The sequence below is a fragment of the Primulina tabacum genome, chromosome 3, assembly GCF_025594145.1.
Source record: "Primulina tabacum isolate GXHZ01 chromosome 3, ASM2559414v2, whole genome shotgun sequence".
In the NCBI taxonomy this organism is placed as follows: domain Eukaryota; kingdom Viridiplantae; phylum Streptophyta; class Magnoliopsida; order Lamiales; family Gesneriaceae; genus Primulina; species Primulina tabacum.
The window spans coordinates 21,598,893-21,611,984 of record NC_134552.1 but is presented as its reverse complement, the minus strand read 5'-3'; the positions used below and the strand labels follow the sequence as shown (position 1 = coordinate 21,611,984).

General features: G+C 32.3%; 1 protein-coding gene across 1 annotated transcript; it reads left to right on the top strand.

Annotated features, from left to right (window-relative positions):
• Window positions 1-391: 391 nt before the first annotated feature.
• Window positions 392-6,177, top strand: LOC142541008 (glyoxylase I 4-like). The gene is made up of 3 exons (XM_075647534.1): window positions 392-583; window positions 686-791; window positions 5,846-6,177. Exons 1-3 carry the CDS (start codon window positions 429-431, stop codon window positions 6,089-6,091), a joined length of 507 nt encoding a protein of 168 aa, XP_075503649.1. The 5' UTR covers window positions 392-428; the 3' UTR covers window positions 6,092-6,177.
• Window positions 6,178-13,092: the final 6,915 nt, after the last annotated feature.

Genomic DNA, 13,092 nt, shown 5'->3' with positions numbered 1-13,092 from the left:
AACTCAAGTACTCGTTGAACATATAATATAACTTAAAAAACCCGTGAATCCGATCACGGACAAAAATATCCAATTTTTACACAAAGGTGAGTCGTTTTTTCACGAAAAATTCGATTGATACGATCCAATAAAAAAAAATTTTGATTTAGCCAATTTTAACCATTCGATTCGGTCCAAATACTAGCTACACGACAGATTAGTTGACATGATGCGGGCCCGTCGACAGCCAGCAGCAGTTGGCCGTAATATACGATCCGAGTCAGCAACGTGGAACCTACGTATCAAGGATTCAGCTATATGTCATCATCTTAATATCGAACCGTCCACGTGTCATCCATCCGAACCCCCGCCCACACTCTCCTCCCGCCTATATATATATATATATATAACAAAAACCCCCAGGCTGATCGCATAATCTTCGTAAAAAGATGAAGGGCAATAAAGGGAATCCGCTGCAACTGTCATCTCTGAATCACATCTCGCTTGTTTGCAGATCAGTGGAAGAATCCACTGATTTCTACCACAATGTTCTTGGCTTCGTGCCCGTCAGGAGGCCCGGTTCTTTCGATTTTGATGGGGCCTGGTGAATTAAGAAATCTTTCAACTTTTTTTTTTATTATTTTTTTTTTGGGGGGGGGGGGGGGGGGGGTTTAATTTAGATTGTTTTTTTTAAATGTATTTACAGGTTGTTCGGACATGGGATTGGGATACATTTGCTGCAATCTGAAGATCCCGGCAACATGCCCAAGAAAACTGTGATTAATCCCAAGGATAATCACATTTCCTTCCAGGTAGTTTTTATGTATCTTTTAATGGTTTTGGTAAACCCGCACTACGAATTTGTTATAGTTGAGTCTCCAATCCGACGCGTCAATTTAAAATATAAGATATTTAATGGGGGTAGAAGAAGTATGCAACATCTATGTGTAATGCGTGTGTACATTGAAATGATTTAAGTTAGGGGTTATACTTTCTAAGAGTAGATCTCTTGTGAGACGGTTTTACGAATCTTATTCGAGTCAATCCTACCTATTTTTAAAATAAAAAATAATATTTTTGACATAAAAAATATATAAAATAATACATTTTTTATGAGTGACCCAAATAGACTATCCGTCTCATAAAATTGATCTGTGAGATCGTCTCACATAAATTTCTGTGAGTTTCTAAATATATTTGGGTTTTGGTTCAAAATGAATATAAACCTAAAAGAGCAAATTAAATCATATTTTTTTAAAAAAAATTGGTGGTTTTAGTTTTTGGAGTAAAAAATAATTTTACAAAAATGGCTAAATGATGTACACTTGTCCGAGTGTTCAGCTAGTTTGATTTGATTAGGTATTTTTATATTGATTATTTTAAAACAATGCTTTCCACGCTCACACCTAATAATTGAATGATTAGGAAACTAATGGTTGATATTAGTCTCAATCATAACCAAACTTAATCTCTGTTGGTGGTCACAAATGAATAGTTAAGTCGGAACAATTATGTCATTAATTAAATTCACAATCATTACATCCAAGAGTTAGTTCAAATTAGAATCCCAATAATTTTGATTGGAAACTATTTCATGTATTTTCGAATGAGGTTACATAAATTTTAAAATAATCTGGCTTCACCATGTGCAAGTATATATTATTGATTATTTTCTTTGTGAAATATTAGAAATTCATATTACATCCTACTTAATTTGTTATTATTAAATATCTCACACCAGCTCAATCAAATTATTGAGGGTTGTATATATGAACATAGATAATCTTCCATTTTGAGCTAGCTTTTGAGGTGAGTTAAATCCAAATCTCAATCATAACATGATATCAAAAGAAAGCTCGCCGTTACGTGTATATTTCATATTAGTCATTCGATAATGTCTTGTAAACTTCATGCTCTACTTGTTCGTTCATGAGCATGATTGAATGTGTTAAATGTCTCAATCAGCTTGATTAAATCCATGTGAGTTGTATATATGAACTTGTACAATCTTCTCACTTGAACTATCTTTTGTGATTGAGTTAGTTTCAAATCTCAATCTTTAATACTTACCAAATTTAAAGTATAAGCAATTTTGGGAAAAATTGTTATGATAAAAAATTTTGGTCTAGGCATACTTAACGGCTCCCGGTTCCGGTTCCGAGGTAAAAACCTTGGAACCAATCCTAACCGCTGATCGATTCTATAATTTGTAGACCGGTCCCGGTTAGTAGGGGTGGGCAACGGTTGGTTTGGTCCGGTTTTACTCTACAACGGTTCGGTTTTTCGGTTTTCGGTTTTGAATATCTCTAGTCCAAAACCAAACCATTTTATTACGGTTCGGTTCGATTTTTTTGTAATAAGGTTCGGTTTATACGGTCGGTTATATACGGTTGGCTAAAATTCGTTGAGAAATAAAATTATATGTCACTTTATTCCTTTAAAATCTAAATCATAGTATTTTTCAAATATTTAATTTGTGAGACTTAATCTTATATATATATATCTGTGTGTGTGTGTGTGTGTGTTGTGTACAAACATGTCATACGAATATAATAACAATATATAACTAATTAACCATGTAAACACGAAAAATGCATGAATCCAACGGAATATTCAGTAATAAGAATGATAATAAGGTGTCAACCAGCTCGAATGGAATACAAATAATCTTACGAAAATATTAAAGAAATATATACAGAAAAAAGAGAAAATGTCGACTGATGAGTAGTAAGAAAAAAGAGAAAACGATCGGATTGAAAAATTGAGGGTTAATGATACTAAGTTCCTAAATCATAATAGGTCCATTATACATAAAAAGTCTTATAGTTACCAATAATATGACCCATTATACATAAAAATCTTATATTTAACAATGATATGGCCGGTTCGGTTTTTCGGTTTTTTGGGGATTAAAACCGAAACCCGAACCGAAAAACCGAACGTCATAAATTTTAAAACCATAACCGACCGAAAAACCGAACCATTTAAACCGAATTATTCGGTTCGGTCGGTTTTTTCGGTTTTTCGGGTTTTATGCCCACCCCTACCGGTTAGGGTCAAACCAGTTTTGGGCTCTGGGTTTTGAATTTTATTATTTTTTAATATACATTTATATTTATTAATGAATATTTTTTTTAATATTTTGAGTGAAAACAAAACTGATTAAAAGTAACTTAAACATTGATTTTTACAACTGAACATCTAAAAGTTATCACGATTTATTAAAATATATGTTGTATACTTCGGGTCTTCGTCGGCGCTTGAGCTTTGAAATTCATCGATCGCCCCAGCGATCCTATTCTTTTTTTGGCTGCAAACCAATCTTGTAGGTATCTTAGCATGCTAAGTGTTTGTGACTTTAAATTAGTTATTTGTTCAACAATGATTCTTCCATATACTGAAAATACTGATTCGGAAGCAACACTTGAACTTTGAACGGCTAGGACATCTCTTGTAATTGCCGCTAATACTGGATAAAGTTGAGAATTTTCTTTCCACCAATCAAAAATATCAAAATTCTCAGTAGTCTCAACATATTGGTTTAGATAAATTTGGATCTCATTGTAATTTATTGTTGTCACCGATTTTCCTTTGAGCTTTTGTCGTTTCAAACTTTCAAAGAAGTTGAGTGGCCCACTTTTGCTTTTCTCTGTCGATCTCTCCTCCAGTTGTACACTCGGTTCACATTGTTTACTAGTATACAAATCAAACAATTCTCAGAGAGAATGAATGATTGATTTCTTTTGATGGTCAACATTCTTTCGAAGAAAGTTTGCACAATATTTAAAAAATGTCTAACACACCTTGACTTTGACTAGAATCAAGTAATTTGCTAAAACGTGCTCAATTGGGATATTCTCCCAATATTTTAAAATTTTATTTTCCATATTTGAAACAAAATCATTCATAACAACATCATCACGATAGTCAATAAATTTATAAAATATATTGAAAAGAAAAGTTAGAAACATGGTTGAAGTAGAGTAGTTAATGTCAGAAAATTTTTCGGTTGCTTCTTTAAAAATTTCTAACAAATAAACATAGTTATTCAAAATATTCTAATCATTATCAGTCAACATTAAAGATTTTACCGTAATATTATTATAAATATGACGTAATTAAATGTTGAAAAATTAACAAATTATGAAGCAAGATATATAAAAAATTTCATCTAGTTTCAATAGCAAGTGGAAATTTTTAAATTTTAATTATGTTTGATTCGATTAGTGTTTTCCTATCATGTCCTTGCCTTCTTTTATGTAATATTTCCTAAATACTTTGAATTTTTTCAATTACAGTAGACATATGTTCACCACATTCACATTTAAAATATAAGTTGATAATATGATATGCACATCTAACATGAAGCAAATTACCATCTAAAATAAATTTTAATGAATTTTAATGTATTTAATCGCTAGAGTATTAGCACTCGCATTATCTAATGTGATCAACATTATTTTATTTTATATGCCATAAATCTTAACAACATTTAAAACATATCTAGTTATAGTGTATGTATTGTGTGACAATTCTAAATGATCTAACACTAAAAAATTTTGTTGCATACTCCAAGTTTCATCAATCCAACAACATGTTACGACAAGATAATATTCATATTTCAAATTAGTCTAAATATCAAATAAACTAATTTTACAAGAAATATTTGGAAGATGCTATTTTAATATTTCTTTATATTACTTATACATATCAAAACAATATTTCTTAAGTAAGTGCTTAGAAATATTGTGAAAACAAGGTTAAATAATACTAGTAAATTCAACAAAACCTTCTTGTTCTGCTATTATAAAAGGTTGACAACATTTCGTAACAAATTTAACAATGACTTTTCAATAAATTTCTTTTGTAATTGTGAAAGCTTTATCACTTGAATGCTTAATTTGTTGTTAGGTGGGTTCCCTATCGAATGATTGTAGAGTATCAATGTCAAGTTTATTTATCTTGACTAAATGTTTTTTCAAAGTGCCGGTACAAATTGAAACCAAGACCCGTTTTATGAGAATATTTGGTTTTGCAAATTTTACATGTCATAAAAGAGTTGTTCATACCTTCTTTTTCAATATCAAAATCATCTCAAACTTTGTTTTGCCTTTGCTCGGATTGTCTTTGTGCTCGTTTCCATCGTGTTGCTTGCTCGAGTGGACAATGGTATCCCTACATCTTTGTTGGAGAGCTTCATGTCTTATTCATGTAGACAAAATGTTCACCAAAGTAGGAAATATATTCACCTCCATGACCATAACGATTAGAAGATGACGCCATTGAAATTATGAGTATATTGCGAAATAGTAAGTAAATAATAATAATAAAAATATTGAGTGTAGATAAAATTATAACAAAATTTATTGAATAAATGTTGATATGATAGCTAAGAGAGAATTGATTGTAGAAAAATATGGAGTTGGGAGAAAATTGTTGGGTGAAAATGTTTAGAAATAATATTGTGTTTAAAGTTGATTTTTGGAGTAAAAAAAATTGCAATTTGGCCCAGAACCAGTTCAGCCGGTTTAGAAAATATTGAACCGGTTCAATCCATTGAGAAATAGATCGGAGACGGGTCTGATTCATCCTTACCAGACCTGGTTTCGGGCTTTAACGGACTGGTTCGTGTCCCAACCGGTTCGTTAATCATCCCTACTTTGGTCAAATTGTTTGCCACTCTGAACGATTATCAGCCAATGAAATATCGAAGAAGCAGGATACTCCGTAATTTAAACAGTCGGGCTTTTATTATTTCTTGTTTTTCAAAAGATTTCGTGTTTTTAAAGATAGGTCGACGCCAAAGTGTTTATAAGGGGTTTTTTTTTTTTTGGATTTTGGAATGATTTTGTGTATTGTGGGACAGTGTGAGAGCATGGGGGCAGCGGAGAAGAAGCTGGGGGAGATGGGGATTGAGTGGGTGCGGCAGAGAGTAGAGGAAGGTGGGATCTACGTTGATCAGCTCTTTTTCCACGATCCAGATGGATTCATGGTGGAGATTTGCAACTGTGACAACATCCCCATGGTGCCTTTGGCCGAAGATATTGTACGTTCTTGCTCCAGGTTGAATCTTCGGCAGCAGCAGATCCAAGTCCCTGTCGAACTGTTGTAGTACTATGTTATGTCATTATCTGCTGTCTGATATTGTATCGAACTTTCAAGTAATTATTATTAAATAAAATGCTACTGTTCTTTTTATTTGTTTAGGAGCGAGTCAATTATAATTTGAAATAATATTTTAAATGTATTTTAAGATAATATGTTTAATTAATAGTTTCAAATATATATTTTTATATCACGCCGATTTTTACCCAATGTTTCGTTGCGTAAGACATTATAATTTTAGGGATGTCAACTTGGGTGGGTCGGTACATAGTACTATTTAAAAATTGCTGAACCCGGATCCGATCCGAACCCAAAAGCTTCCAACCCAAACACGAATCCGACTAGCCCGATCAACCCGCTAAACCCGACTAACCCGATTTTTTTTTAATTTTTTCTAAAATTAAATAAAATTAAAAATAATATTTTAATTTAAACACATAATAACAAAATATCTCTTATATATATGATTTAAATTTAAAAATCTAATCGTAGAAAAATAAAATATATTTACTAAATTAAATAAACAATTGTTTAAAAAATAAAAAATGTACAAAATAAATATTAAATTATGAAAATTTATGATAAAAATATACAATAAATATTTTTCATACATACAATATATAAAAATCTATGCAATATTTATTAATTATATTTTTTTTAAAAAAAATTTCGGGACTCAACCTGATCATCTTTTTCGGGTCAGCTATCGGGTCCAAGCCGATCTGACCCGAACCCAAAAACCCCAAACTCAAACTTGATTTTTTTGGGTTGAATCGTGTCGGGTTGATGGATCATGTCTAATTTTGACACCCCTAGTTATAATGACATGCAACATATAATGCATATTTTTGAAAGAGAACATTTGGGTAAAAATTAATGGAGAGAGATTAGCTCATATAAAATTCAATTAAATTATGACAAGTATTCTTTTAATATTATAAGAAATATGAAGAATAAGAGAAAGGAAAAACAACTGTCTTAGGCTTGTTGAAAATAATATATTTAAATGTTGAAAAATAATATTTAAAATGTGTGTATTGAATATTTGAATGTTGAATATTTGAATGTTGAATATAAGAGTTGTAAATATTGAAAATTAGTGTGTGATGATGTAGGTAATGATGTATTTTATTTTTGGATTATTTGTAAAGAAATCCTATAAATAGCCTCACCATTTGTGAAGAAATTCACAATTGAGTAGAGAGAAAAATATTATAAAGTGTGTAGTTTGGTAAATTTTGAGAGTTTGAGATTTTTACTTTTTATCATAAATTTTTACTTTTCACAACACGTTATCAGCACGAAGCTCTAAAAGTCCTCCATACTTTTCCAAGCTCCAAACAGAAGAAAAAGGTAACAAAAGTAATAATATTTATTTTACTGTTATTTATTTATTGTGTATATATTTAATATATAATATAATGTTATTATTAGAAATAATAAAAATAAATTTTTCAAAAACTTGTTATAAATCCTGGGAGGATGTTAAGACGACATCCCACACTCCCGGTAAGGGATACGACAAGTATAAAAGCCTATAAGATTTTTAAACAAAATAACTTATGACACATCATTATAATAATGTGATATGATATACATAATTATTTAAACATGACTAATATTATATACACCATATTATTATCATAAAATTATAAAAATACATACATTTATTTTTTTGTACACCAACGGTCATAAACGGTAACAAAACGGTTAGTTTTTGCCCTATAAATATGATCTCACAAACTCTTTCAATCACTCCAACTTTCTCCTATTCTCTAAAATTTATTCTTCATCAAATTTTTCGAAGAAAAAAGAAGATGACTTTCTCAAGGTTATTTTTAATTATTTTGGTTATCATACTCACGAGTCTTTTATTTATCGGAGAATATCCTCCTCGTGTGTTTTCTTTATTTTTACAAATGCTTGTACTTGTTGTTTATCCATTACTTTGTATTGCAATATTCATTAACTAATAAAATACATCGTAATTTTTTTAGTACCACCATGTCAAATTTGACAAAACTCGAATTTGTTGCGCTCGACATCACGGGAAAAAATTATATGCCATGGATTCTCGATGTAGAAATGCATCTTGAGTCATTGGGTCTAAGCGAGACCATTAAAAAAATGGTATATCTTCATCACAAGAAAAATCAAAAGCTATAATATTTTTGCGTCGACATCTCGATGAAGGTTTAAAATGTGAATATCTCATCGAAAAAGATCCCATGGCTCTGTGGAAAGGATTGAAAGAAAGATTTGAACATATAAGGGAAGTTATACTTCCGACCGCCCGTGATGAATGAAATATGTTAAGATTCCAAGATTTTAAGAAAGTCAGTGATTATAATTCAGCGATGTATCGAATAATCTCGCAGTTAAAATTTTGTGGACATGAGGTTACAGAATCGGAAATGCTTGAAAAAACATTTTTCACGTTTCACGCATCAAATATAACTTTACAGCAACAATATAGAGTGCGTGGATTTGCGAGATATTCTGAACTCATCGCCTGTCTTCTTGTGGCGGAAAAGAACAACGAGCTGCTAATGAGAAATCATCAGTCCTGACCCACTGAATCAACAGCATTTCCAGAAGTAAATGCTGTAAGTAAAAATGAATTTAAACCTGGAAACCAAAATCAAATTCAAAGACAAGATTTTGGTCGAGGTCGAGGTCGTGGACGTGGACGTGGACGTGGAATTGGTCGTGGTCGTGGTCGAGGCCGTGGTTATGAAAACAATAGAGATAGTTATTTTTATAACTCATCTCAAAAGGGCGTCACGAACCACCCACAGAAAAGGCATCATGAGAACATGAGTGTTAATGAAAATCACTCGAAAAGATTTGAAAGTTCTTATTTCAGATGCGTCACTCCAGGACATTGGTCTCGTATTTGTCGAGCCCCTGAGCACCTTTGCAAGCTCTATAAAGAATCGATAAAGGGGAAAGAAAAAGAGACCAACTTCACTGAACGCAGTGACCGTTTGAGTGATTCAACTCATTTTGATGCTGCTGATTTTATGAATGGTTTCTCTGGAAATGATCAATATGTTGGTGGGATAGAAATGAACAATATTGATGCTACTGATTTTCTCAATGATTTCTCTGAGAATGAACAATATAATGGTAGAATATAAATGTACAATAATTTATTGTACAATTATGATATGTGTTATATTTACATATGTATTGTCAGTAATCTTATTTCATTACATATTTTTTTTGAAGTTCAAATATGGAAAATGCTATGAGCAAAGCTGAAGTTTGCATACCCGATAGTGGTACAACGCACACTATCCTCCGAGATAAAAGATATTTCTTGGAACTAAAACCAACAAAAACAACGGTGAATACAATATCAGGTCCTGTAGACTTGATTGAAGGATGTGGTAAATCACCATTTTTGTTACCTAATGGTACAAAATTTTTGATCAATGATGCTTTATGTTCACCACAATCGAAAAGAAATTTGTTGAGTTTTAATGATATATATTCCCATGGGTATGATACTCAAACAATGAATGAAGGGAATGAGAAATATATGTGTCTTATCACATATAAATCAGGAAAAAAATATGTGATTGAAAAACTACCAATACTCCCTACTGGATTGCATTATACACATATAAGTCCCATTGAATCAAACATGGTAGTAGATAATTCTTCAATATTAACCAATTGGCATGATCGATTAGGACATCCTGGTTCAACAATGATGCGAAGAATTATAGAAAATACACATGGTCATTCACTGAAAGACCAGAAGATCTTTCAGAATAATAAGTTTCAATGTAAAGCATGTTCTCTTAGAAAACTTATTATAAGACCATCCCCAGCCAAAATCCAAACTGAATCACCAATGTTTCTTGAACGTATTCAGGGTGATATTTGTGGACCAATCCATCCACCATGGGGACCATTCGGATACTTTATGGTATTAATTGATGCCTCCAGCAGATGGTCATATGTATGTTTATTGTCAACTCGAAATGTTGCATTTGCAAGATTACTTGCTCAAATAATAAAATTGAGGAATCAATTTCCCGATTATACAATCAAGAAAATTAGACTTGATAATGCTGGTGAATTTACTTCCCAGACTTTCAATGATTATTGTATGTCTATGGGAATCATTGTTGAGCATCCTGTTGCTCATGTACATACACAGAATGGATTGACTGAATCATTGATTAAACGTCTGCAAATGATTGCTAGACCAATGATTATGAAAACAAAGCTCCCTATTTCTATATGGGGACATGCAATTTTACATGCTGCTTCATTAATTCGCATCAGACCAAGTGCATATCATAAATACTCCCCATTGCAGCTTGCATTTGGTAAAGAACCAGACATTTCTCATCTGAGAATTTTTGGATGTATGGTGTATGTGCCTATTGCACCACCGCAACGAAAGAAAATGGGACCTCAAAGAAAGGTTGGAATTTATATCGGTTATGATAGTCCATCAATCATTCGATATCTTGAATCTCAGACAGGCGACGTGTTCACAGCACGTTTTGGTGATTGTCATTTTAATGAGAAAATCTTCCCAATGTTAGGGGGAGAACAAAAATATACCGAAAAAGAAATTACATGGTATGTATCATCATTGTTACATCTGGATCCAAGAACAAAACAATGTGAAAAAGATGTACAGCAAATTGTGCACTTGCAAAGAATAGCAAATCAAATACCAGATGCATTTGCAGACACAAAAGGGGTAACTAAATCATATATACATGCTGCAAATGCCCCTGCTCAAATTGAAATTCCGAAGAAACAAATTGAAAATACTCATGATGTCATTAAACGCCTGAAGCGTGGAAGGCCAGTCGGTTCCAAGGATAAAAATCCTCGAAAAAAAAAATTCATAGAGAAACACGATGATCACAAAATAAAGAATGATGTTCCTGAAGAAACACATGATGATCATAAAATAGAGAATGGTGTTCCTGAAGAAACACATGATGATGAAAATGTTCTGTCAGAACCACAAACTGATGAGAATCATGAAATCTCTATCAATTATATTAATACTGGAAAAATATGGAACCGAAAAGATATAGAAGAAATTGATGATATATTTTCTTATGATGTGGCAATCGACATCATAAATGATAATGAAGATCATGAACTAAAATCTTTTGGTGAATGTAAAAATCGGCAGGATTGGATAAAATGGAAAGAAGCCATCTAGGTTGAATTGGATTCGCTAAATAAACGTAATATTTTTGGACCTATAGTCCTTACACCTGAAGGTGTAAAACCTGTTGGATACAAATGAGTTTTTATTAGAAAGCGAAATGAGAAAAATGAAATAGTAAGATATAAAGCTCGACTTGTTGCACAAAGTTTTTCTCAAAGGCCTGGAATTGATTATGAAGAAACGTATTCTCCCGTGATGGATGAAATTACGTTTCGGTATTTGATTAGCTTGGCGGTATCTGAAAATTTAGAAATGCGTCTTATGGATGTTGTTACAGCTTACTTATATGGATCACTTGATAGTAATATATATATGAAAATCCCTGAAGGATTTAAGATGCCTGAAGCACAAAGTTCAAAACCCAGAGAATGTTATTCTGTGAAATTACAAAGATCATTATATGGGTTAAAGCAATCCGGTCGAATGTGGTATAATCGACTAAGTGATCACTTGATGAAAAAGGGATATGTAAATAATTCAATATGTCCTTGTGTTTTCATTAAGAAAACAACATCCGGATGCGTAATTATTGATGTATATGTTGATGATTTAAACATCATTGGAACGAATAAGGAAATTCAAGAAGTTGTGTCATACTTGAAGGAAGAATTTGAAATGAAGGATCTTGGAAAAACCAAGTATTGTCTGGGTTTACAAATTGAACAAAAAGAATGTGGAATGTTTGTTCACCAGACAAATTATACAAAAAGATCCTTAAACGTTTTAATATGGATAAATCAAATCCTTTAAGTACTCCAATGGCTGTTAGATCATTAAACATAGAAAAGGATCCATTCCGTCCATGTGAAGATGATGAAGATATTCTTGGTCCAGAAGTACCATATCTAAGTGCTATCGGTGCCCTTATGTATCTTACAAATTGTATAAGGCCCTATATATCTTTTGCCGTAAATTTGTTGGCAAGATTTAGCACATATCCAACAAAGAGACAATGGAACGGAATTAAACATATATTCAATTATCTACGAGGAACGACAGACTTGGGACTTTTATATTCAAAAGATGCTAATCCAAGTATAATTGGTTATGCTGATGCTGGATACTTATCTGATCCACACAAGGCATGTTCTCAAACTGGATATGTATTTACTCGTGGAGGCACTGCAATTTTTTGGCGTTCACAGAAACAAACACTCGTAACAACTTCATCAAACCATGCCGAGATTATTGCACTACATGAAGCAAGCCGTGAATGTGTGTGGTTAAAATCAATGACCCAACATATCCAAATCTCATGCGGATTATCATTCGACGAGAAGCCTGTGATACTATATGAAGATAATGCTGTATGTGCTGCTCAAATGAAAGAGGGATACATAAAAAGCGACAGAACTAAACATATTCCTCCTAAGTTCTTCGCATTCACCAAAGAGCTAGAGAAGAATAAATGTATTGATGTTCGTCACATTCAATCAAGTGAAAACTCATCAGATCTCTTCACAAAGGCACTTCCTATGTCAATATTCAGAAAGCACATATATAATATTGGGATGCGCAATCTACGAAATTTGTGAAGAATTGTTCGTGTCAACATGAAGGGGAGTTTACGTGACTGCACTCTTTTTCCCTTACTATGATTTTTATCCCAATGGGTTTTTCCTAGTAAGGTTTTTAACGAGGCAGTACAAAAACACGTAATGAAGACATCATCGTATCATGATCATCATCACAAGGGGGAGTGTTGAAAATAATATGTTTAAATGTTGAAAAATAATATTTAAAATGTGTGTATTGAATATTTGAATGTTGAATATTTGAATGTTGAAAATAAGAGT

Coding starts and splice junctions, on each gene's coding strand:
- LOC142541008 (XM_075647534.1), top strand. CDS start 429: ATGAAGGGCAATAAAGGGAATCCGCTGCAACTGTCATCTCTGAATCAC. Junction 584..685: donor TTCGATTTTGATGGGGCCTG/GTGAATTAAGAA, acceptor ATGTATTTACAG/GTTGTTCGGACATGGGATTG. Junction 792..5,845: donor ATAATCACATTTCCTTCCAG/GTAGTTTTTATG, acceptor ATTGTGGGACAG/TGTGAGAGCATGGGGGCAGC.